This window comes from Piliocolobus tephrosceles, chromosome 3 (genome assembly GCF_002776525.5).
Source record: "Piliocolobus tephrosceles isolate RC106 chromosome 3, ASM277652v3, whole genome shotgun sequence".
In the NCBI taxonomy this organism is placed as follows: Eukaryota; Metazoa; Chordata; class Mammalia; order Primates; family Cercopithecidae; genus Piliocolobus; species Piliocolobus tephrosceles.
Window position 1 is genome coordinate 182,873,253 of NC_045436.1, and position 18,136 is coordinate 182,891,388.

The 18,136-nt window shown below is 54.4% G+C and overlaps 1 protein-coding gene across 2 annotated transcripts in view; it reads left to right on the plus strand.

Annotated features, from left to right (window-relative positions):
- The window catches only part of LETM1 (leucine zipper and EF-hand containing transmembrane protein 1), a 42,111-nt gene extending 24,533 nt beyond the window's left edge, over positions 1–17,578 (plus strand). Inside the window, exons 7-14 of one of the 2 annotated variants that reach the window (XM_023206774.2) lie at positions 2,841–2,960; positions 5,050–5,181; positions 5,709–5,852; positions 6,544–6,675; positions 10,238–10,372; positions 13,394–13,581; positions 14,492–14,630; positions 15,885–17,578. In XM_023206774.2, the coding sequence (XP_023062542.1) occupies positions 2,841–2,960; positions 5,050–5,181; positions 5,709–5,852; positions 6,544–6,675; positions 10,238–10,372; positions 13,394–13,581; positions 14,492–14,630; positions 15,885–16,034 (1,140 nt within the window). In that variant the 3' untranslated portion in view covers positions 16,035–17,578. The remainder of the gene's footprint in view (positions 1–2,840; positions 2,961–5,049; positions 5,182–5,708; positions 5,853–6,543; positions 6,676–10,237; positions 10,373–13,393; positions 13,582–14,491; positions 14,631–15,884) is intronic. The other variant, XM_023206775.2, reaches the window with a different exon arrangement.
- Positions 17,579–18,136: the final 558 nt, after the last annotated feature.

An 18,136-nucleotide genomic window follows, 5' to 3' on the forward strand; every position in this document is an offset into this window, starting at 1 on the left:
CAAATGAAAAATACAGTATCCAAAGTCAAAACCTGGGTGGGGTCAACAGCAGAATGGAGAAGATAAAATACAGAACGAGTAAACTTTAAGATAAAATGATAGAAATTACCCATTTGAACAACAAAGAGAAAATAGTAGAAAACGTTGAACAGAGCCCCACAGCCTGTGCTGTAGCAGGTGTTGACCATCTGTGTTATCTGATGTTCCGGGGGAGAAAGGATAAAGCAGGGCTGAAAGAGTACCTCATGAAATAATGGCTGACTGAAAACTTCCCAGGCTCAGTTAAAGATGTAAATCTGCAAATGTCAGAAACTGAGTGAACCCTGAATAAGATAAATCCAAATAAATTCACACCAAGTCACATCAAACTAATGAACCCTGAAGACAATAGTTTTAAGACAAAGAGAGAAAGGCATCGTGTGTGTGTGTGTCTGTGTATGTGTGTGCACACATACGTGTGTGTGTGTGTGTGGTGGTTTCATTTACGAATGCCAGGTCTTTTTTTGGGTTTTGGGGAAGATGGTGTCTTGTGCTGTTGCCCTGGCTGGAGTGCAGTCCAGTGGCACAATCTCAACTCACTGTAGCCTTGACCGCCCGGAACCAAGCCATCCTCCCACCTCAGCCGCCCGAGTAGCTAGGACCACAGGCGTGCACCACCACACCGGCTAGTTTTGTTTATTTTTCTTGTAGAGATGAGGTCTTAGTTTTTTTTTTTTCCGAGACGGAGTCTCGCTCTGTTACCCAGGCTGGAGTGCTGTGGCCGGATCTCAGCTCACTGCAAGCTCCACCTCCAGGGTTTATGCCATTCTCCTGCCTCAGCCTCCCAAGTAGCTAAGACTACAGGCGCCGCCACCTCGCCCGGCTAGTTTTTTGTATTTTTTAGTAGAGACAGGGTTTCACTGGGTTAGCCAGGATGGTCTCGATCTCCTGACCTCATGATCCGCCCATCTCGGCCTCCCAAAGTGCTGAGATTACAGGTTTGAGCCACCGCGCCTGGCCTGAGATGAGGTCTTACTATTGTGCTGCCCAAGCTGGTCTGGAACTCCTGGGCTCAAGCGATTCTCCCACCTCGGCCTCCCAAAATGTTGGGATTACAGGCGTGAGCCACTTGTGCCTGGCCAAGAACGGCATCTTTACTATTAGGGGAAGAGTTGAATGACAATGGATTTCTCATCAGGAACTGTGGAGACCACAGGACACGGAGCGTTATTTTTCAATTGCTAAAAGAACTGTCAACCCAGAATCCATCACCAGCAAAAATATAGCAATGACAGGGAGCCAAGGTAGTATCAGAGGGAAGGAAGCTGCGACTGTCACCAGCACACCTCCCCTAAAGGAAGGGCTGAGGGAAGCTCCTCGACCAGAGAGGAAACAGTAAGAGAAAGTACCTCGTGGTAGCAGGAAGAGTTCCCAGCAACCAGAGTGAGGGTCGGCACAGTGGGCTGCGCTCTCCCTGAGCCGAGCGGGGCTGAGGGACGTGCTCCGTGGTGTGATGGAGGTGACGATGTGGTGGAGGTGACATCTGAGAACAGAGGGGAGGCTTCAGCGCTTGCCTTCATGGTGGAGCGCCTACCCCACCGCACTACGGTGAGCTGCGCCTGTGGATTGTGTGTCGCGATCCGCAGAGCAACACTGAAAATGCTGCACAGAGACTCAGACCCCCAGAGCGAAATCCAACAGAGGTCAGCCAGCCCACAGGAGGACAGGGAGGAGAACGCAGACAGAAAGAGCTTCACTCCTGATCAACCGGAGGAGCCCAGCTCGGTGGGCGAAGGGTTGGGCCAAGGAGGGCACGCATGCTGTGGAATGCTGCGTGGCAGTGAGAGGCCCAACCCGGCACACCCATAGCACCCCCAGTGGGTCCTCAGGGAACCCCAGAGGTGACGTCCTGCATGATCCTGTTCAGAGAGCACTCCAGGTGACAGCTGCAGATGTGGAGGCAAGCGTGTCTGAACGGGCAGCACCGGGAGCTGGGGAAGGTGGCCTCTGTCTTGACTGGGTGGGTGGCATGTGCTCATTGCAGTGCTGCTGGTGAGACATTACGCTAGGGGAGGCATCTTATGCACAGGAGCTCTGTTACTTGTTAAAACTGGATGTGTGTCCACAGTTACGTCAAGTTTGGTTTTAGAAGTGGAGGTGGTGGTACTGCCTACCCCACAGGGTGGTTGTGAGGTGGAGTAAACTCTAAAATGGTGGGCCCTGCTGCAGAGTCCTGGCGTGGGAGCCCTGTTGCCAGCATCTGCCTAGCGGTGGCTGTCATTACTTCTCCGTGTCTCTCTTCACCTGTTGCTCCCTGTATGCCTTGGTGTCCTCTCTCTCTGGGACTCCTGTTTGCTTTTCCAGTTGGGGTCACAGTGACCTTGGGCTGAGCAGAAGAGAGGGGCCCTTTGGGTATGGGGTCAGGATGTATCTTCAGAGCATCTGGTTCCCTCTCCTTCTGTCCCTCTTTCTTTTCCATCCTGGGCACACTTTGGCAGATGGTGGACTGGGGGGATCAGGAGAAACATCGGGGGCAGGCGTAGCAAGGGTGGGGCTGGTTCTGCCGTCAGGACAGAGGGGTGGAGGTGGACAGAGGGATGCAGGTGGACAGAGGGGTGGAGGTGGACAGAGGGGTGGAGGTGGACTTCTTTGTCTCAGGGGATTGGCCGTGGCCGTTCTGCGCTTCCCAAGATCCTGACCCTCCGTCACAGGGTTCCAGCCACTTCCGACCCAGACCTGGGCTTTGGTGGCAGTGGTTTGATTCTTGCTTGGCAAAACCTGTTACTCTGGAGGGTGTTCACACAGACACGGTGACCCACCAGCAGCTGTCCCGGATGATAATTCACTGCTTTGTTTTCTAGCTGATTGCTGAGGAAGGGGTGGACAGCCTGAACGTCAAGGAGCTGCAGGCGGCGTGTCGGGCACGGGGCATGCGGGCCCTGGGCGTCACGGAAGACCGCTTGAGGGGCCAGCTGAAGCAGGTGCGTGAATACTCGCCTTATGCCAGGCCAGCATCGGCTCGAGGGAAACGTCAGCCTTGAAAGGCCACTTGGAGGCTTTTCTCAAACTCTGGGCGGGCCTGGCGAGGCAACACTCTGGCCTCTCTGAGGAAGGCTAGGATGTTTGGGCTGTTTCTCGCCCTTCTGGTCTTATCACATTCACACCCCTGCATTCTCACTTTCCATTGCCTTTTGAATATTGCTTTGATTTTTTCTTGTTTGCTTTTAGTTTATCTGTAGTCAGATGAGGACTAGAGTTCACCTCTGAGATGTCGGACATTTCACATTTTGATTCTGAACTGGGGCCATGGAAGGTTTGGGTGGCATGGCATGGTCTGATGTCTGGAGCTGCCCCTCTCTTGGCCATGCCCTGAGCAGGTGCCTGGTTCCCAATGCTGTCAGATCGAGTGGCTTGTAGGTGCCCCTTCTCTTGGCCGTGCCCTGAGCAGGTGCCTGTTCCCAATGCCGTCAGATCAAGTGGCTTGTAGGTCAGGCAGTGGTGGCCCCGGCTACTCACTCTTACATGGAAAGGTTAAGGGGTGCAGGGCTCCAGCCAGTTTCCTCCCAGTGCCCTGGCACTGGCGTGCCCTTGTTGGTCATCATCCTCCTGCCGGGTTTTTCACACAACCTGCAAGTGTAGATGAAGGTGTATGAACACACTTCCCCTCTCGACACAGACAGTATTTATGGCGTGATCCTGTGACACCCCCTGCCTTCCACAGCTGCGTCTTCCGTCGGATTCCCCAGCAGAGCCAGCCTCTGTGTCTGGCATGGGTGCTAACCTCCCTAGCACTCTGCCCAGCCTTCTGGAGCTCCATGGGGACATGGGCCACACACACAGGGGCATCTGAGCAGGGGGTGGGGGCAGATGCCGTCCCTGCCCAGGCCCCTCAGCCCCCAGGGGAGTGTGGTGCATTGGGGGCCTGAGTGTCATGTGTTCACACTTTCCTTCTGTACCCACCTCTCAGCGTTGCCTTTCTTCTCTTAGGGTTTGTTCTCATGTTTTGCCCCATGTTCAGTTTGTCTCCAAACATTGTCACGGTCTTTCTTGCCCATTTGGAGATTGTCTTGGTGTCACTCAAGCAGCCAGTCCCAGAACCTGGCCTGTGCAGAGCCTGCAGGGGCCTGAGTGCTGACCGGCCTCCGTGGCACTGCCTCTGTGGGCCCATTCTATGTTGACCTGAGCTGGTTTTGTTTCTTTGTTTGAGACAGAGTCTTGCTCTGTCACACAGGCTGGAGTGCAGTGGTGCGATTTCAGCTCGATAAAACCTCTGCCTCCCTGGTTCAAGCAATTTTTGTGCCTCAGCCACCCAAGTAGCTGGGACTACAAGCATGCCCCACAATGCCTGGCTAATTTTTGTATTTTTAGTAGAGATGGGATTTCGCCATGTTGGCCACGCTGGTCTCTAACTTCTGACCTCAGGTAATCCGCCCACCTGGGCCTCCCAAAGTGCTGGGATTATAGGCGTGAACCACCGTTCCCAGCCCCTGGGGGGCTTTTTTTTGTTTTGTTTTGTTTTGTTTTTCTTGTTGAGATGGAGTCTCACTCTGTCGCCCAGGCTGGAGTGCAGTAGCCGGATCTCAGCTCACTGCAAGCTCCGCTACGCCATTCTCCTATCTCAGCCTCCCGAGTAGCTGAGACTACAGGCGCCCGCCACCTCGCCCATCTAGTTTTTTGTATTTTTTTAGTAGAGACGGGGTTTCACCGTGTTAGCCAGGATGGTCTCGATCTCCTGACCTCGTGATCCGCCCATCTTGGCCTCCCAAAGTGCTGGGATTACAGGCTTGAGCCACCGCGCCCGGCCCCCTGGGGTGTTTTTAAGTGAAGAGTTGGTGCCCTGTTCTGAGGCCCTTGGGGTCCTCACTGTGGGGGCTGCTGACCCCTGAGCCTGTCTGGTGTTTTGTTTACTAAGGCCGTCATCGGGTCACACAGCAGAGCAACAAACAGACCTTTTAGAACTTGAGACACCATCTTCTCTGAGGGCTCTTCTGGTGATGAGATGAGTTGACCTGCTGTGTTGGTGGTGGGGTTGAGGGGCTGCTCATCTGCTAAATGTGGCTTTGGTTGCAGTGGCTGGACCTGCACCTGCATCAGGAAATCCCCACATCGCTGCTCATCCTGTCCCGGGCCATGTACCTCCCGGACACCCTCTCTCCAGCCGACCAGCTCAAGTCCACACTGCAGACCCTCCCAGAGATTGTGGTACGTGCTGTCGGAGACCCCTTTCACCTCATCTCTTCATAGCTGGCCCTGCCCTTCTGGGGTGGCTCTTCTGTGGTCAGGGTAGGCGTGCAAGAGCACTCATTCCTCAACCATGGGCAAGGAGCCCCCCACCCACACAACCTCCCCTCTACCCCCTCGCTATTGCCCCCACCCAGCCACCTGTCCCCTTCCTTCCATCCCTCTTCACCGGCCCCTTGCCTGCCATCCCCCGTGGGGTCCTGACCTGGCCACATGTTGGCTGCTGTGGATCTGTGCTGCGGCCCGTGGAGCTGTGTCAGCAGGGCCTGTGTTCCTTCCCTGCATGTCAGGAGTCACCAGGCGAGCACAAAGGGTGGCCCAGAGGACTCCCAGCAGTTGCAGGCGGCACCTCGGCCGTGCCTTCTGTCCTGTGTGTGAAGCCCAGCTGGCGACAGGGGCAGAGGACACAGGGCAGAGGACAGAGGTTGGGGCAGCAGGGGCCTCTGGCGGCTTCTGGGGCTCACCCACAGGTGTACCCTCTTCTGAAGGCAAAGGAAGCGCAGGTGAAAGCAGCCGAGGTGGAGGGCGAGCAGGTGGACAACAAGGCCAAGCTGGAGGCCACGCTGCAAGAGGAGGCGGCCATCCAGCAGGAGCACCGCGAGAAGGAGCTGCAGAAGCGCTCGGAGGCGGCGGTAAGCGGTGGCCCTGCTCCGTGGGGCATGAGGCTGTCCTGACCCAGCCTCCCTAGAAACCCCACAAGCCCACAGTCTTGGCCTCCCGTGTGCTTGGCGCCCCACGTGCGTGGCCCTGTAGCTCTGTCCTGCACTTTTATTTCCCCCCGGAGTGGTCAGGGAGACAGGGTGCCTGGGTGTGGGGGCTGCAACTCTGACATTGGGACTCCCTGATGGCCACGGTGGTGCTCACGGGAGAGGTACCTTAGCCGTCTCAGAGGGGAAAGCTTAGCACACGGCAGTGCCCACTCTCTCCTCAGGGACTTGCTGTGAGGGGCGCTGGCAGAGGAGCCTCAGGCTCCCTCAGGCTCTGGGCTCCTCTTCAACGCGGGCCCTGTGGTCCTCTTGGGTCACATGCATGGTGTCCACCCACAGGCTCAGCCTCCTGCTCTGCAAGTGACAGGACAGCTTGGTGGAGTCGTGGGGAGACCAGAGATGGGTGAGGTACTCTAGGCTGTTCCAGAGAGGGCCCCAGGTGACCTGGCAGCTGCATGGAGCCTCCCTAGGGACCTCCTGTGGCAGGTGTGCTGCCCGCTGTCACCGGCAGGCCTGCTCCCAGTGTGGCCTCTGCCATCCATTCTGAGCATCGGGGATTGAGAAGGCTGCTTCTGTGTGACGGCGGGCGCCGGGCCGGTGTCCCCTTGCCTTTCAGAAGGATGTTGAGCCCGAACGTGTGGTAGCCGTTCCCCAAAGGCTAGGAGCTGAGCTGCAGCCAGAAGTGTCTGACACAGTCCTGCGGTCAGAGACCCTGAAGGACACTGCCCCCGTGCTGGAGGGCTTGAAGGTAATGAGGCAGGTTCTGGGGCACTGGAGGCTGAGGAGGGCGTGCCCTGGCTTTGTGGACAGTTGTGGGGCAGGGATAGGGACAGGTTAGCTGGGGCACCTATAGCCCTCAGTGAGAGGAGATGGTGCAAGGGGTTGAGGATGAGGCCAGTGGGCCCCTAGGAGGCTTGGTGGTTGGGAAGAGAGTGAGTCCGGCTGGGCTCCGCACTGTGCCTGGGTGCACGGCAGCTAAGGCTGCCAGGAACTTGGCACCCTGGCCCACAGTGTGGCAGGTAGAGATGCCGGTCGGCAGGTTTCAGGGCCCTTTGTCAGCTTGCCCAGACAATGGAGGGCAATGTGGCCCCTCAAGGTGAAGCCTTCTCCACAGGCCCAACCTGCTGTCACCTCCTGTGGGGTGATCTGGGCTTGCGGCATCTTCAGACTCCCCATGCCAGCCTGTGAGGTGCAGCCTCCAGGCACCTGTGCTGCCTACAAGGGATGCCTCCTGGTGCCTTCCATCTTAAACTCGCAGGCTGGAGGGCAGTGATGCCATCTCGGCTCACTGCAGCCTCTGCCTCCCAGGTTCAAGCGACTCTTCTGCCTCAGCCTCCCAAGTAACTGGGAGTACAGCCATACACCACCAGACCTGGCTAATGTTTGTATTTTTGGTAGAGATGGGATTTCACGGCCGGGCGTGGTGGCTCAAGCCTGTAATCCCAGCACTTTGGGAGGCCAAGACGGGTGGATCACGAGGTCAGGAGATCGAGACCATCCTGGCTAACATGGTGAAACCCCGTCTCTACTAAAAATACAAAAACTAGCCGGGCGAGGTGGCGGGCGCCTGTAGTCCCAGCTACTCCGGAGGCTGAGGCAGGAGAATGGCGTAAACCCGGGAGGCGGAGCTTGCAGTGAGCTGAGATCCGGCCACTGCACTCCAGTCCGGGTGACAGAGCGAGACTCCGCCTCAAAAAAAAAAAAGAGATGGGATTTCACCATGTTGGCCAGGCTGGTCTCAAACGCCTGACCTCAAGTGATCTTCCCGCTGCAGCCTCCCAAAGTCCTAAGATTACAGGGGTGAGCTACCATGCCTAGCCATAAAAAACATTTTGGGGCCAGGCGCAGTGGCTCACACCTGTAATCCCAACACTTTGGGAGGCCGAGGTGGGCGGATCATGGGGTCAGGAGATTGAGACCATCCTGGCTAACATGGTGAAACCCTGTCTCTACTAAAAATACAAAAAATCAGCCAGACATGGTGACATGCGCCCGTAGTCGCAGCTACTCAGGAGGCTGAGGCAGGAGAATGGCGTGAACCTGGGAGGCAGAGCTTGTAGTGAGCAGAGATTGCGCCTCTGCACTCCAGCCTGAGCGACAGAGTGAGACTCTGTCTCAAAAAAAAAAAAAATTAAACTTTTTAGCAAATCAAATAGAACTATTATGTAAAAAGAATCATGATTACATGGGATTTGTCCAAAAAATACAAATTGGCTTGAATTTTTTATTTTTATTTTTTGAAATGGGATCTCACTCTCTTGCCCAGTCTGGAGTGCAGAGACGTGACCTTGGCTCACTGAAGCCTTGACCTCCCAGGCTCAAGTGATTCTCCTACCTCAGCCTCCCGAGTAGCTGGGATTATAGGTGCCCACCACCACACCCGGCTAATTTTTGTATTTTTAGTAGAAATGGGGTTTCACCATGTTGGCCTGGCTGGTCTCGAACTGCTGGCCTCAGGCAATCCTCCCACCTCGGCCTCCTGAAGTGCTGAGGCTTGAGAGACTGCGCCTGGCCAAAATTTTTTTAAATGTAATTTCCATATTAACAGACTAAATTGGCCGGGCACGATGGCTCACGCCTGTAATCCCAGCACTTTGGGAGGTTGAGGCAGGTGGATCACGAGGTCAGGAGATCGAGACCATCCTGACTAACACGGTGAAACCCCATCTCTACTAAAAATATAAAAAATTAGCCGGGCGCGGTGGTGGGCACCTGTAGTCCCAGCTACTTGGGAGGCTGAGGCAGGAGAATGGCATGAACCCAGGAGGCGGAGCTTGCAGTGAGCCGAGATCACACCACTGCACTCCAGCCTGGGCAACAGAGCGAGACTCTGTCTCAAAAAAAAAAAAAAAAAAAAAACGACTAAATTAGAAAAGCTGGGAATGTTTTATCTCGGTAGCTGCAGAAAGAGCATATGGCAGAACCCAGTATCTGTTCCTGATTCGCAGATGTCCTGCACACGTGGGCAGCTTTCTCAGCCCAGTCAAAAGCATCTGCAGAAACACCTCTAGCTGCCATCACCCTCAGTGGTGAGACGCTGATGAGGGTGTCTGTCCTCAGTTCAGCATCAGCTGGTGTCTGAGCTCAGCATCAGCCTGGGGGTTTCAGTCAGGGCAGTTGGATACAGAAAACAAAACCATATAGATCAGAAAGGAAAAAGGAAAACTCTTTATTCACAAATGGTGTGAACATCAGTTGTGCTTCACTATGGTAATGAGTAGTCAGAGAAGGTTTGAACGGTATGGCACCCCCCGAAATGAACTACTTAGGGATAAATTTGGAAAAAGATATGCAAGTACTGTCCACGAAGTGCTGTAAAATGTTGCTGAGGGAAAGAAAAACCCAACAGAGGGGCTGGGTGCAGGGCCCACACCTGTGATACCAGCACTGTGGGAGGCCGAGGTGGGGGGATCATCTGAGCCCAGGAGTTTGAGACCAGCCTGGGCAACATAGTGAGACCCCGTCTTTACAAAACATTAAAAATTTGGCCATGGGGGGAGGGGGGAGGGATTGCATTGGGAGTTATACCTGATGTAAATGACGAATTGATGAGTGCTGACGAGTTGATGGGTGCAGCACACCAACATGGCACAAATATGCATATGTAACAAACCTGCACGTTATGCACATGTACCCTAGAACTTAAAGTATAATAAAAAAAAAAAAAAAAAAAAAGTTGGCCAGACATGTCAATGTGAGCCTGTAGTCCCAGCTCCTGGGGTGGCTGAGGCAGGAGACTGCTTGAGCTTGGGCGATCAAGGCTGCAGCAAGCCATGATTGCACCACTGCACTCCAGCCTGGGCAACAGAGACCCTGTCTCAAAAAACAACAAGAAACACACAACCACAGGAGCAAATCTCAAAATAAGTGAGGGAGAGAAGCCAGACAAAAAAAGAGCGTGCACTGGCTGATCCGTCTATTTAAGATGCTAGAAAACGCACCCAAGTCTGCCGTGGCAGGAGGTAGATCTGAGGTTGCCAGGGGTGGGCGGCGGCACCCAGTGGGGACATGAAGATGCATTTGGAGGTGACTCTTTGACTGTAGTGAAGGTTTCACAGTACACGTGTCAATTCGTAGGTGACACGCTTTAAACAAATGCGGTTCGGCATATGAGGGTAGACAGTGACTGCATGCATGCAGCCAGCATAGCACTGAGCCTGGACCCTGCTGGTCTCTTGTTACCAATGAGTGTCCAGTGAGACTCTTGCCCTGGGCTGCCCATATAATATGAACAGAGCAGCCGGTCACTTGGGAACAGGCCAGTTCTTTCCCTTGGCTCAGGCTTTATTATTTGACCATTTTTCTCTCAGGAGGAACAGATCACTAAGGAGGAAATTGACATCCTCAGCGATGCCTGCTCTAAGCTGCAGGAGCAGAAGAAGTCACTCACCAAGGAGAAGGAGGAGCTGGAGCTGCTGAAGGAGGACGTGCAGGACTACAGCGAGGTGGGTGGGATTTGCTCCCTGGACTCTGAGACTGCAAGGAGAGTAAAATCGCTGTACTGGTCGCAAAAGTATTACATAATACTTCCGTCAGATACTTGATAAGCTGGCCAAAGAGTATTTGGAGAGGAAAGCAAATTATAAATAAACCTTATACAGGAACTTTTCCATAGCCATTCTGGCTGGACCAATCTTCTAGAATGTGGCTGTGTGCCATTCTGGCCACAGATGCATGTGCACCTTTTTTTTTGAGAGAGAAGGTCTTGCTCTGTTGCTCAGGCTGGAGTGCAGTGGCACAATTTCAGCTCACTGCAACCTCCACCGCCTGGGTTCAAGCAGTCTTGTGCCTCAGCCTCCCAAGTAGGTGAGACGACAAGCATGTGCCACCACGCCCAGCTCAATTTTTTGTATTTTTAGTAGAGACAGGGTTTCACCATGTTGACCAGGCTCATCTCGAATTCCTGGCCTCAAGTGATCCACCTGCATCGCCCTCCCAAAGTGCTGGGATTACAGGTGTGAGCCGCCGTGCCTGGCCACATCTTTTAGTTTCTAAACATGGGAAGGTGTCTCATGAAGAGTTTGGTCACTTGATGATGAGATCTTATTCATGATTACGTAAAAGTGGCTTTTCTTTTCTTCCATGGTGATTTTTTTCTTTTTTTTTTTTTTTTGTAAATATTACTTCCTAATAACGATTTTTCTTTCTTTCTTTCTTTTTTTGAGACAGAGTCTCGCTCTGTCGCCCAGGCTGGAGTGCAGTGGCCGGATCTCAGCTCACTGCAAGCTCCGCCTCCCGGGTTTACGCCATTCTCCTGCCTCAGTCTCCCGAGTAGCTGAGACTACAGGCGCCCACCACCTCGCCCGGCTAGTTTTTTTGTATTTTTTAGTAGAGATGGGGTTTCACCGGGTTAGCCAGGATGGTCTCGATCTCCTGACCTCGTGATCCGCCTGTCTCAGCCTCCCAAAGTGCTGGGATTACAGGCTTGAGCCACCACGCCCGGCCTTCTTCTTTTTTTTTTTTTTTTTTTTGAAACGAAGTCTAGCTCCGTTGCCCAGGCTGGAGTGCAGTGGGGTGATCTCGGTTCACTGCAACCTCCACCTCCTGGGTTCCAGTTATTCTTCTGCCTCAGCCTCCTGAGTAGCTGGGACTACCGGCACCCACCACCACGCCTAGCTAATTTTTTGTATTTTTAGTAGAGACGGGGTTTCACCCTGTTGACAAGGCTGATCTCAAACTGCTGACCTTGTGATCCGCCCGCCTCGGCCTCCCAAAGTGCTAGGATTACAGGCATGAGCCACCGCGCCCGGCCCTTGCTTTTTTTTCTTTGGAGACGGAGTCTCACTCTGTCGCCCAGGCTGGAGTACGGTGGCAAGATCTTGGCTCACTGCAAGCTCTGCCTCCCGGGTTCACACCGTTCTCCTGCCTCAGCCTCCCAAGTAGCTGGGACTACAGGTGCTCGCCAACATGCCCGGCTAATTTTTTTGTATTTTTAGTAGAGACGGGGTTTCACTGTGTTAGCCAGGATGGTCTCGATCTCCTGACCTCGTGATCCACCCACCTCAGCCTCCCAAAGTGCTGGGATTACAGGCGTGAGCCACCACGACTGGCCCCTAATACGACTTTTTTAAAACTGTTTTCATAGCTCTGTTGGTAGTGATGACTGATTTTTCAATTGGCAAAAATAATTTGCCATTTCTGGATTTATGACAGCCTCATGCCTTGTGGGTTCTCCACTGGATGTGAGGTGCTTATCACCAGCTCAGCTTGTTCCTTCCCTCCCCTCTCCTCGCCTCCCCATGATGTTTATTCGTGGGGAAAAAACAACTTCGAATTTAAAAAGACACTTAAAGCTAGGCACTGGTGGCTCAGGCCTGTAATCACCACTTTGGGAGATCAAGGCAGGAGGATCACTTTTGCTCAGCAGTTTGAGACCATCCTGGGCAACATGGTGAAACCCCATTTCTGCAAAAAATACAAAAATTAGCCAGGCATGATGGCGTGTGCCTGTACTTCCAGCTACTCCGGAGTCTGAGGCAGGAGGATTGCTTGGGAGTGGGAGGCTGGGAGTTGGAGGCTGCAGTGAGCTGAGATCATGCCACTTCACTCCAGCCTGGGCGACAGAGCAAGACCCTATCTCAAAAAAAAAGATACTTAATTTCCTTGATTAATTCATTCACTTAATTTTTCTTTAACAAATGTGAAGGAAATTGAGATTCAGAATAGATTCTGTATCTTTTGCTAAAATGGCAGTGTACAAAAATAAGAAATTTGTATGATAGAAATACAGTTTGTAACTTTCTCTGGTTTGAATTAATGGATTTAATTACCTTTACAAATTAATTTATTAGCTTTTTCTTTTCTTTTTTTTTTTTTTGAGATAGGGTCTTACTCTGTCACCCAAGCTGGAGTGCAGTGGTGTGATCTTGGCTCACTGCAGCCTCAACTTCCCGGGCTCAAGCGATCCTCCTGTCTCAGACTCCCGGGTAGCTGGGACTACAGGTGTGTACCACCACACCTGGCTAATTTTTTGTTTGAATTTTAGTAGAGATAAGGTCTCGCTATGTTGCCTGGGCTGGTTGCGAACTCCTGTCCTCAAGCCTTGGCCTCCCAAAGTGCTGGGATTACAGGCATGAGCCACTGTGCCCAACCAGATTCCTTTTTCTTTTTTCTTTTTCTTTTTTTTTTTTTTTTTGAGACAGAGTCTCGCTCTGTTGCCCAGGCTGGAGTGCGTTGGCATGGTCTTAGCTCACTGCAGCCTCTGCCTCCTGGGTTCAAGCGATTCTCCTGCCTCAGCCTCCCGAGTAAGTGGGATTACAGACGCCCGCCACCATGCCCAGCTAATTTTTGTATTTTTCGTAGAGACGGGGTTTCACCACACTGGCCAGGCTGGTCTCGAACTCCTGACCTCAGGTGATCTGCCCGCCTTGGCCTCCCAAAGTACCAGGATTACAGGCGTGAGCCACTGCACCCGGCCCCCTTTTTCTTTTAAGACAAACTTTTTACAACTAAAATAATTTTATTAGGACTTGCAGGAGATCAAGAAGGAGCTTTCAAAGACTGGTGAAGAAAAATACGTGGAAGAATCTAAAGCCAGCAAGAGACTGACAAAAAGGGTGCAGCAGATGATCGGGCAGATCGACGGCTTGATCTCGCAGCTGGAGATGGACCAGCAAGCTGGCAAGCTGGCCTCGGCCAGCGCCATGCCCACGGGGTGAGTGGGGTGGCAGGCATGGGAGAGGGATGGGAGACTTACACAGGAAGCCTGGTCCCTTTGCTGGATCCAAGCTGGGCCCTTCTGGCTCCAAAGGGCACATCTTGGCCTCTGCCTAGCTGCCTCTCCTCCTTTGACCCAGCAGTACCAGCCAGGGACCCACTGGCATCTCAGTCTCTGCCTCTCTGAGAGCAGTTCCTCCCTTCCTGGCCCCTCTTCCTCTTCCCACAGCCCTCTCCCCTCCTGTTCCAGCCTCCGCCTCTCTTGGCTTCTGTTTCCTCGAATTACCAGGCTCTCTCTTGCCTCTCCCTCTTCCTGACCCCACCCACACTCACTAATGACACCAACTCGGGCAGTCGCCCTTCTCTTTGCCCAACACGTCCCAGATTGCTGCAGCAGTGGCTGAGGGAGCTGCCGTTGTGTGAGTCCCTTCTGGGCGAATGAAACAGCTGTTGGGCGACAGCTGGTGCCCTGCAGGCTCCAAATCTCCACCCCCACCCCCACAGCATTGTAGGCGGGCTGCCTGTGGCACCCTGCTCATGTTCTTGTCCCTGCTCTTGGAGGCCCTCATCTGCCTAGGGCACCACAGCCTCCATGATCATGAAAGTATTGCCAAGTGGCCACAGGCCTGAGGACCACTGCCCAGCAGCCATGGCCCCGGAGGGGTGGCCACTGAGGGGCAGACATGCCTGTGGAAACCCTGGACCCGGTAGTGTTTCTGTGTTTGTGTCCACGCTGGCTCTGGGAGCTCTTGGCAGTGTGTTCAGGATGGGATCATACCTTGGGGGTTTCCTGGCTCACGTGGAGCTGCCTGTGTCAGTGCTGACCACTTGCAGCCACAGGTGTGGGCAGTGAGGCCCCGTGTAGCAGGACACCTGCCCGTGGCCACATGCAGGCTATGCTCCCACAGGGAGAACGTCATCAGTGTCGCCGAGCTCATCAGTGCCATGAAGCAAGTCAAGCACATTCCTGAAAGCAAGCTCACCAGCCTGGCTGCAGCACTGGATGAAAACAAGGACGGCAAGGTCAACATCGACGACCTCGTCAAGGTGGGCCTCACCGCGGACCGTGCGGGCCAGCTGCCACCTGCTCTGGGGTGGGTAGGGCAGGGGGACTGTTCATTGCATGCCCGGCACCCTCCTGGGCAGCTACCCCTTCCTGTTGGGTTTGAGTCTGTCGCTGCGACTGCTCCTTTAAGCCGCTGCTCTCATTGGAAACATCAGACGTGAGAAATTACTGAAGTTACAAACTCAAGTGTTGAGACAACAAACGTGCCGAGTGACCACAACGCGCCTCCCTGGACCCCGCCCCCAGCTGGTGGCACAGTGGGGGCCGGGGGGCGGCAAACACCTCTCAGGGGCCCCTGAAGGTGAGAGGCGACTGCACAGGGAAGCAAGTGGCGGCTTACAGCCGCCAGGGTCCTCCAAGGCTGAGAGGCATCTGCACAGGGAGCTGGGGGGCGGCTCACACCTGCTGGGGTCCCACGATCCTGAGAGGCATCTGCATAGGGGAGCCAAGGACCTCTGAGGCTGAGAGGTGTCTGCGTAGGGAAGTTGGGGACCCCCGAGGCTGAGAGGCGTCTGCATTCGGGAGCCGGGGGACAGCTCACACCTGCCAGGGGCCGCCGAGGCTGAGAGGTGACTGCTGGGCTGAGCTCCTAAGTGCAGCCACTCAGGTTCCAGGGTAGCCCGGGAGACCCTGGCCCGGGATCCAGTCTCTGGAGGGAAGGCAGGGCTGTAGCCTGAGTGCGGACACCAGTTTTCCCAATCACTGACATCTCTGAGGGGAAGCTGGCTCGTGGCTCCCGGTGCATGTGTCATGTTAGTGATTTTCCAGACGTCTATCACAAGCGTTGGCTGGTTCAGGTTAGTGATTTTCTAAACGTCTATCAGGAACATTGGCTGGTTCCTTGCAGTTCAGTTTGGAAGCAAGGATCAGATATCTACTGCATAGCTGCCCTTCCCTTCCCTGCTACTCTGGGTGGCAGAATGGGGACAAGGTCCCTGCATGTCACCACACTCTGCCCTGAGAAGCCATGGCCCAGGTTCCCGAGCAGAGCAGGAACTTAACCCTGGCAGCCCCATTGTGCTGTCTGCCACCCGCCAAGGCAGCCCCCTGGCTCCTTTGTCCTCCCACTCTCTGAGCCCCTTCCCCAGGGCCTGTGGCCCCCCTTGGGGGGAACTGGTGCTCTGAGGACCCCGGGGCCCGCAGGCAGCGGTTGCATGCATGCTGCTGCCACCCGCCCCGCCTCACTGTGCTGTAGGGTGCAGCCACTTGAGCCTCTCCCTTTCCTATGTGTGTAGGTGATTGAGCTGGTGGACAAAGAAGATGTTCACATCTCCACCAGCCAGGTGGCTGAGATTGTAGCAACACTGGAAAAAGAGGAGAAGGTGGAGGAGAAGGAGAAGGCCAAAGAGAAGGCAGAGAAGGAGGTCGCAGAGGTGAAGAGCTAGAGCCACCGGCCTGGGCACGTGTCCTTCTGCTGTGCCGCCACCCTGGCGATGGCTTTGTGGTGATTCTTAGTGGCTCATTTAATATTTTGGCTGGAATAAATCAGAGACTTCCATAATCAAGTAAATTTTAATTTTCATCATTCCACGGAGATTTAATCTGTCTGGAATCCTGGAATCCGTCCACAGAACCGTGTCTGGAGCCACACTGTGGTGTGGCTGCCACGGCCTCCTGACTCCAGAGACGGTCGGGCCAGGCCAAGGCAGGAAGGTGCCCCCCTGCGTGTGGCCTCATGTCTCAGCGTCTGACTGTGCTACCCTGTCCCCAGGGAGGGGAATAAGGACCACGTGGACTCTGCCCATAGGGAGCTGGCTGCTGTGCCCACCCTCAGAGGCATCAGGGGACACAGCCTGGCCTCCTCAGGGCTGAAGATGCCTCCATTCACCTGTGGACCTTGATTTCTGGATTTCAGCGTCAGTAGACCTGTCTTCCTGCACGCTTTCAGTTGGATCTGGGTTACTGTGGAGACAGAGGTGTCTGCCATCTCCATGGCCTCTGGAGAGTGACATCTCCTGCTGGGAGTGCCGGTTCTCACATGCGGTTTCCCTTGTGTATCGGAGCCCTTTCTTGACTTTCTATTTTCCCCAATTCTTTAAGCAGTTGATTGGCATAGAATTTTCCCACACCGGTCTGCCTGCCCCAAGAGCCGTCTCTGCCCCAAGAGGCGCGACTGACACAGCCCTGGCCATGGGGCTCCCTTGGGTGGTGCTTGGGGTGTGCGCCACGGGGGCTGCAGTGGGTTCGCTGTGTCAGGGATGAGCCTGGCTCAGGGGTTGGCGGGGCTCTGAAGCGCATTTGGGGTTCTTTGTAACTTCTGATGTGAGGTTTGAGTCTGGTGCACCCACAGCTGCGTGCTCTTCTCACCCCTCACGGTGTTGCAGGCTCAGTTCCCTGGGCTCCTTTAATAAGCAGGCTGGTCAGTGAGGCACAAGGATGCGGCACAGGGCATCCCCTGAGGCTTCACGGGCAAAACTCTTAGTGCTTAGGGTTTGCCCTGTGCCCTCTGGGTGGGGCGGCCTCTCAGCACTCGGCAGCATGGTCGGGCTGGCCAGGGCATGGGCAGACTCTCCTGTGGCCACCTCCACCCTCCTGCCCAGCCGGCTGTGTCACACTCATCTTTTTAACGTCAGGTTGGTTCCTGGCAAAAATGTCCCTCCGGGTGCCTCCAAGCCTGGGATTTGGAAGACAGGAACGGCACAGGCAGCAGGAAAGCAGCTGCGCTCAGATGATGCCTTCTCCGTTACTTGAAGCTTCTTTTTGTTCGGCCATCAAAGAAACTTGACAAAATAGGAACAGGAGATACTTCTCAATTGTAAAACTTGGTTCAGGGACAGTTGGCTTCCCAAAGCTTTCAGATTTCAATTATTTGAGAAAGAAGTTTGTTTCAGATCCTTGATTAATATTTATGAACTCGCTCACCCTGTGTAGGTAGCCTCGTGTTGGTCTGTCCAAGTGTGCTTGCCTTTGAGAAGAAGCCTTGCAGTTGGGAGGGGTGTGCAGACGCCCCTCCTGGGAGCTGCATCCTGGGCCCGGTCAGCTGCCCCGGCTCTCGCCCTCATCCTCACTGCCTCGGCTGAGCCCTGTTGATGTGAACAGCCACTGCCACAGGCAGCCCCTCCCACTGTCCCCTCTGCCCTGGACTCCGCATGGCCTCAGGAAGCCGGCTTGCCCTCCGGGTGCTGCAGGGGCTTGGCAGGTGGGGAAGGCTCTGGTGGGTGCCTTTGGTGGCTTCCGAGACATCAGCCGTGCTCTGATGCAGGCTTGCTCCCTCATCATCCTCTCTCATCGTTCTGTGTGCATTTTTCTCTATGTCCTGACCTTTCTTCTTGCACCTCAAAGTGGTGTCCAGGTGCAAATGTAAGCAGTGGTGGATCCAGAAATAAGAGCTTTGTGTAATAAGGTTCTTAAAACAGTCCTTTCTTACACCTGCCCAGTGCCAGACCGTCAGTCTTGGCCTTTTTCAGGAGCTGGGATATCTGTGCCTGGTGAAAATAGAACTGGAATTCCTGACCTGGGAATTCAGTATTTCCTCCTCACTCCAGCT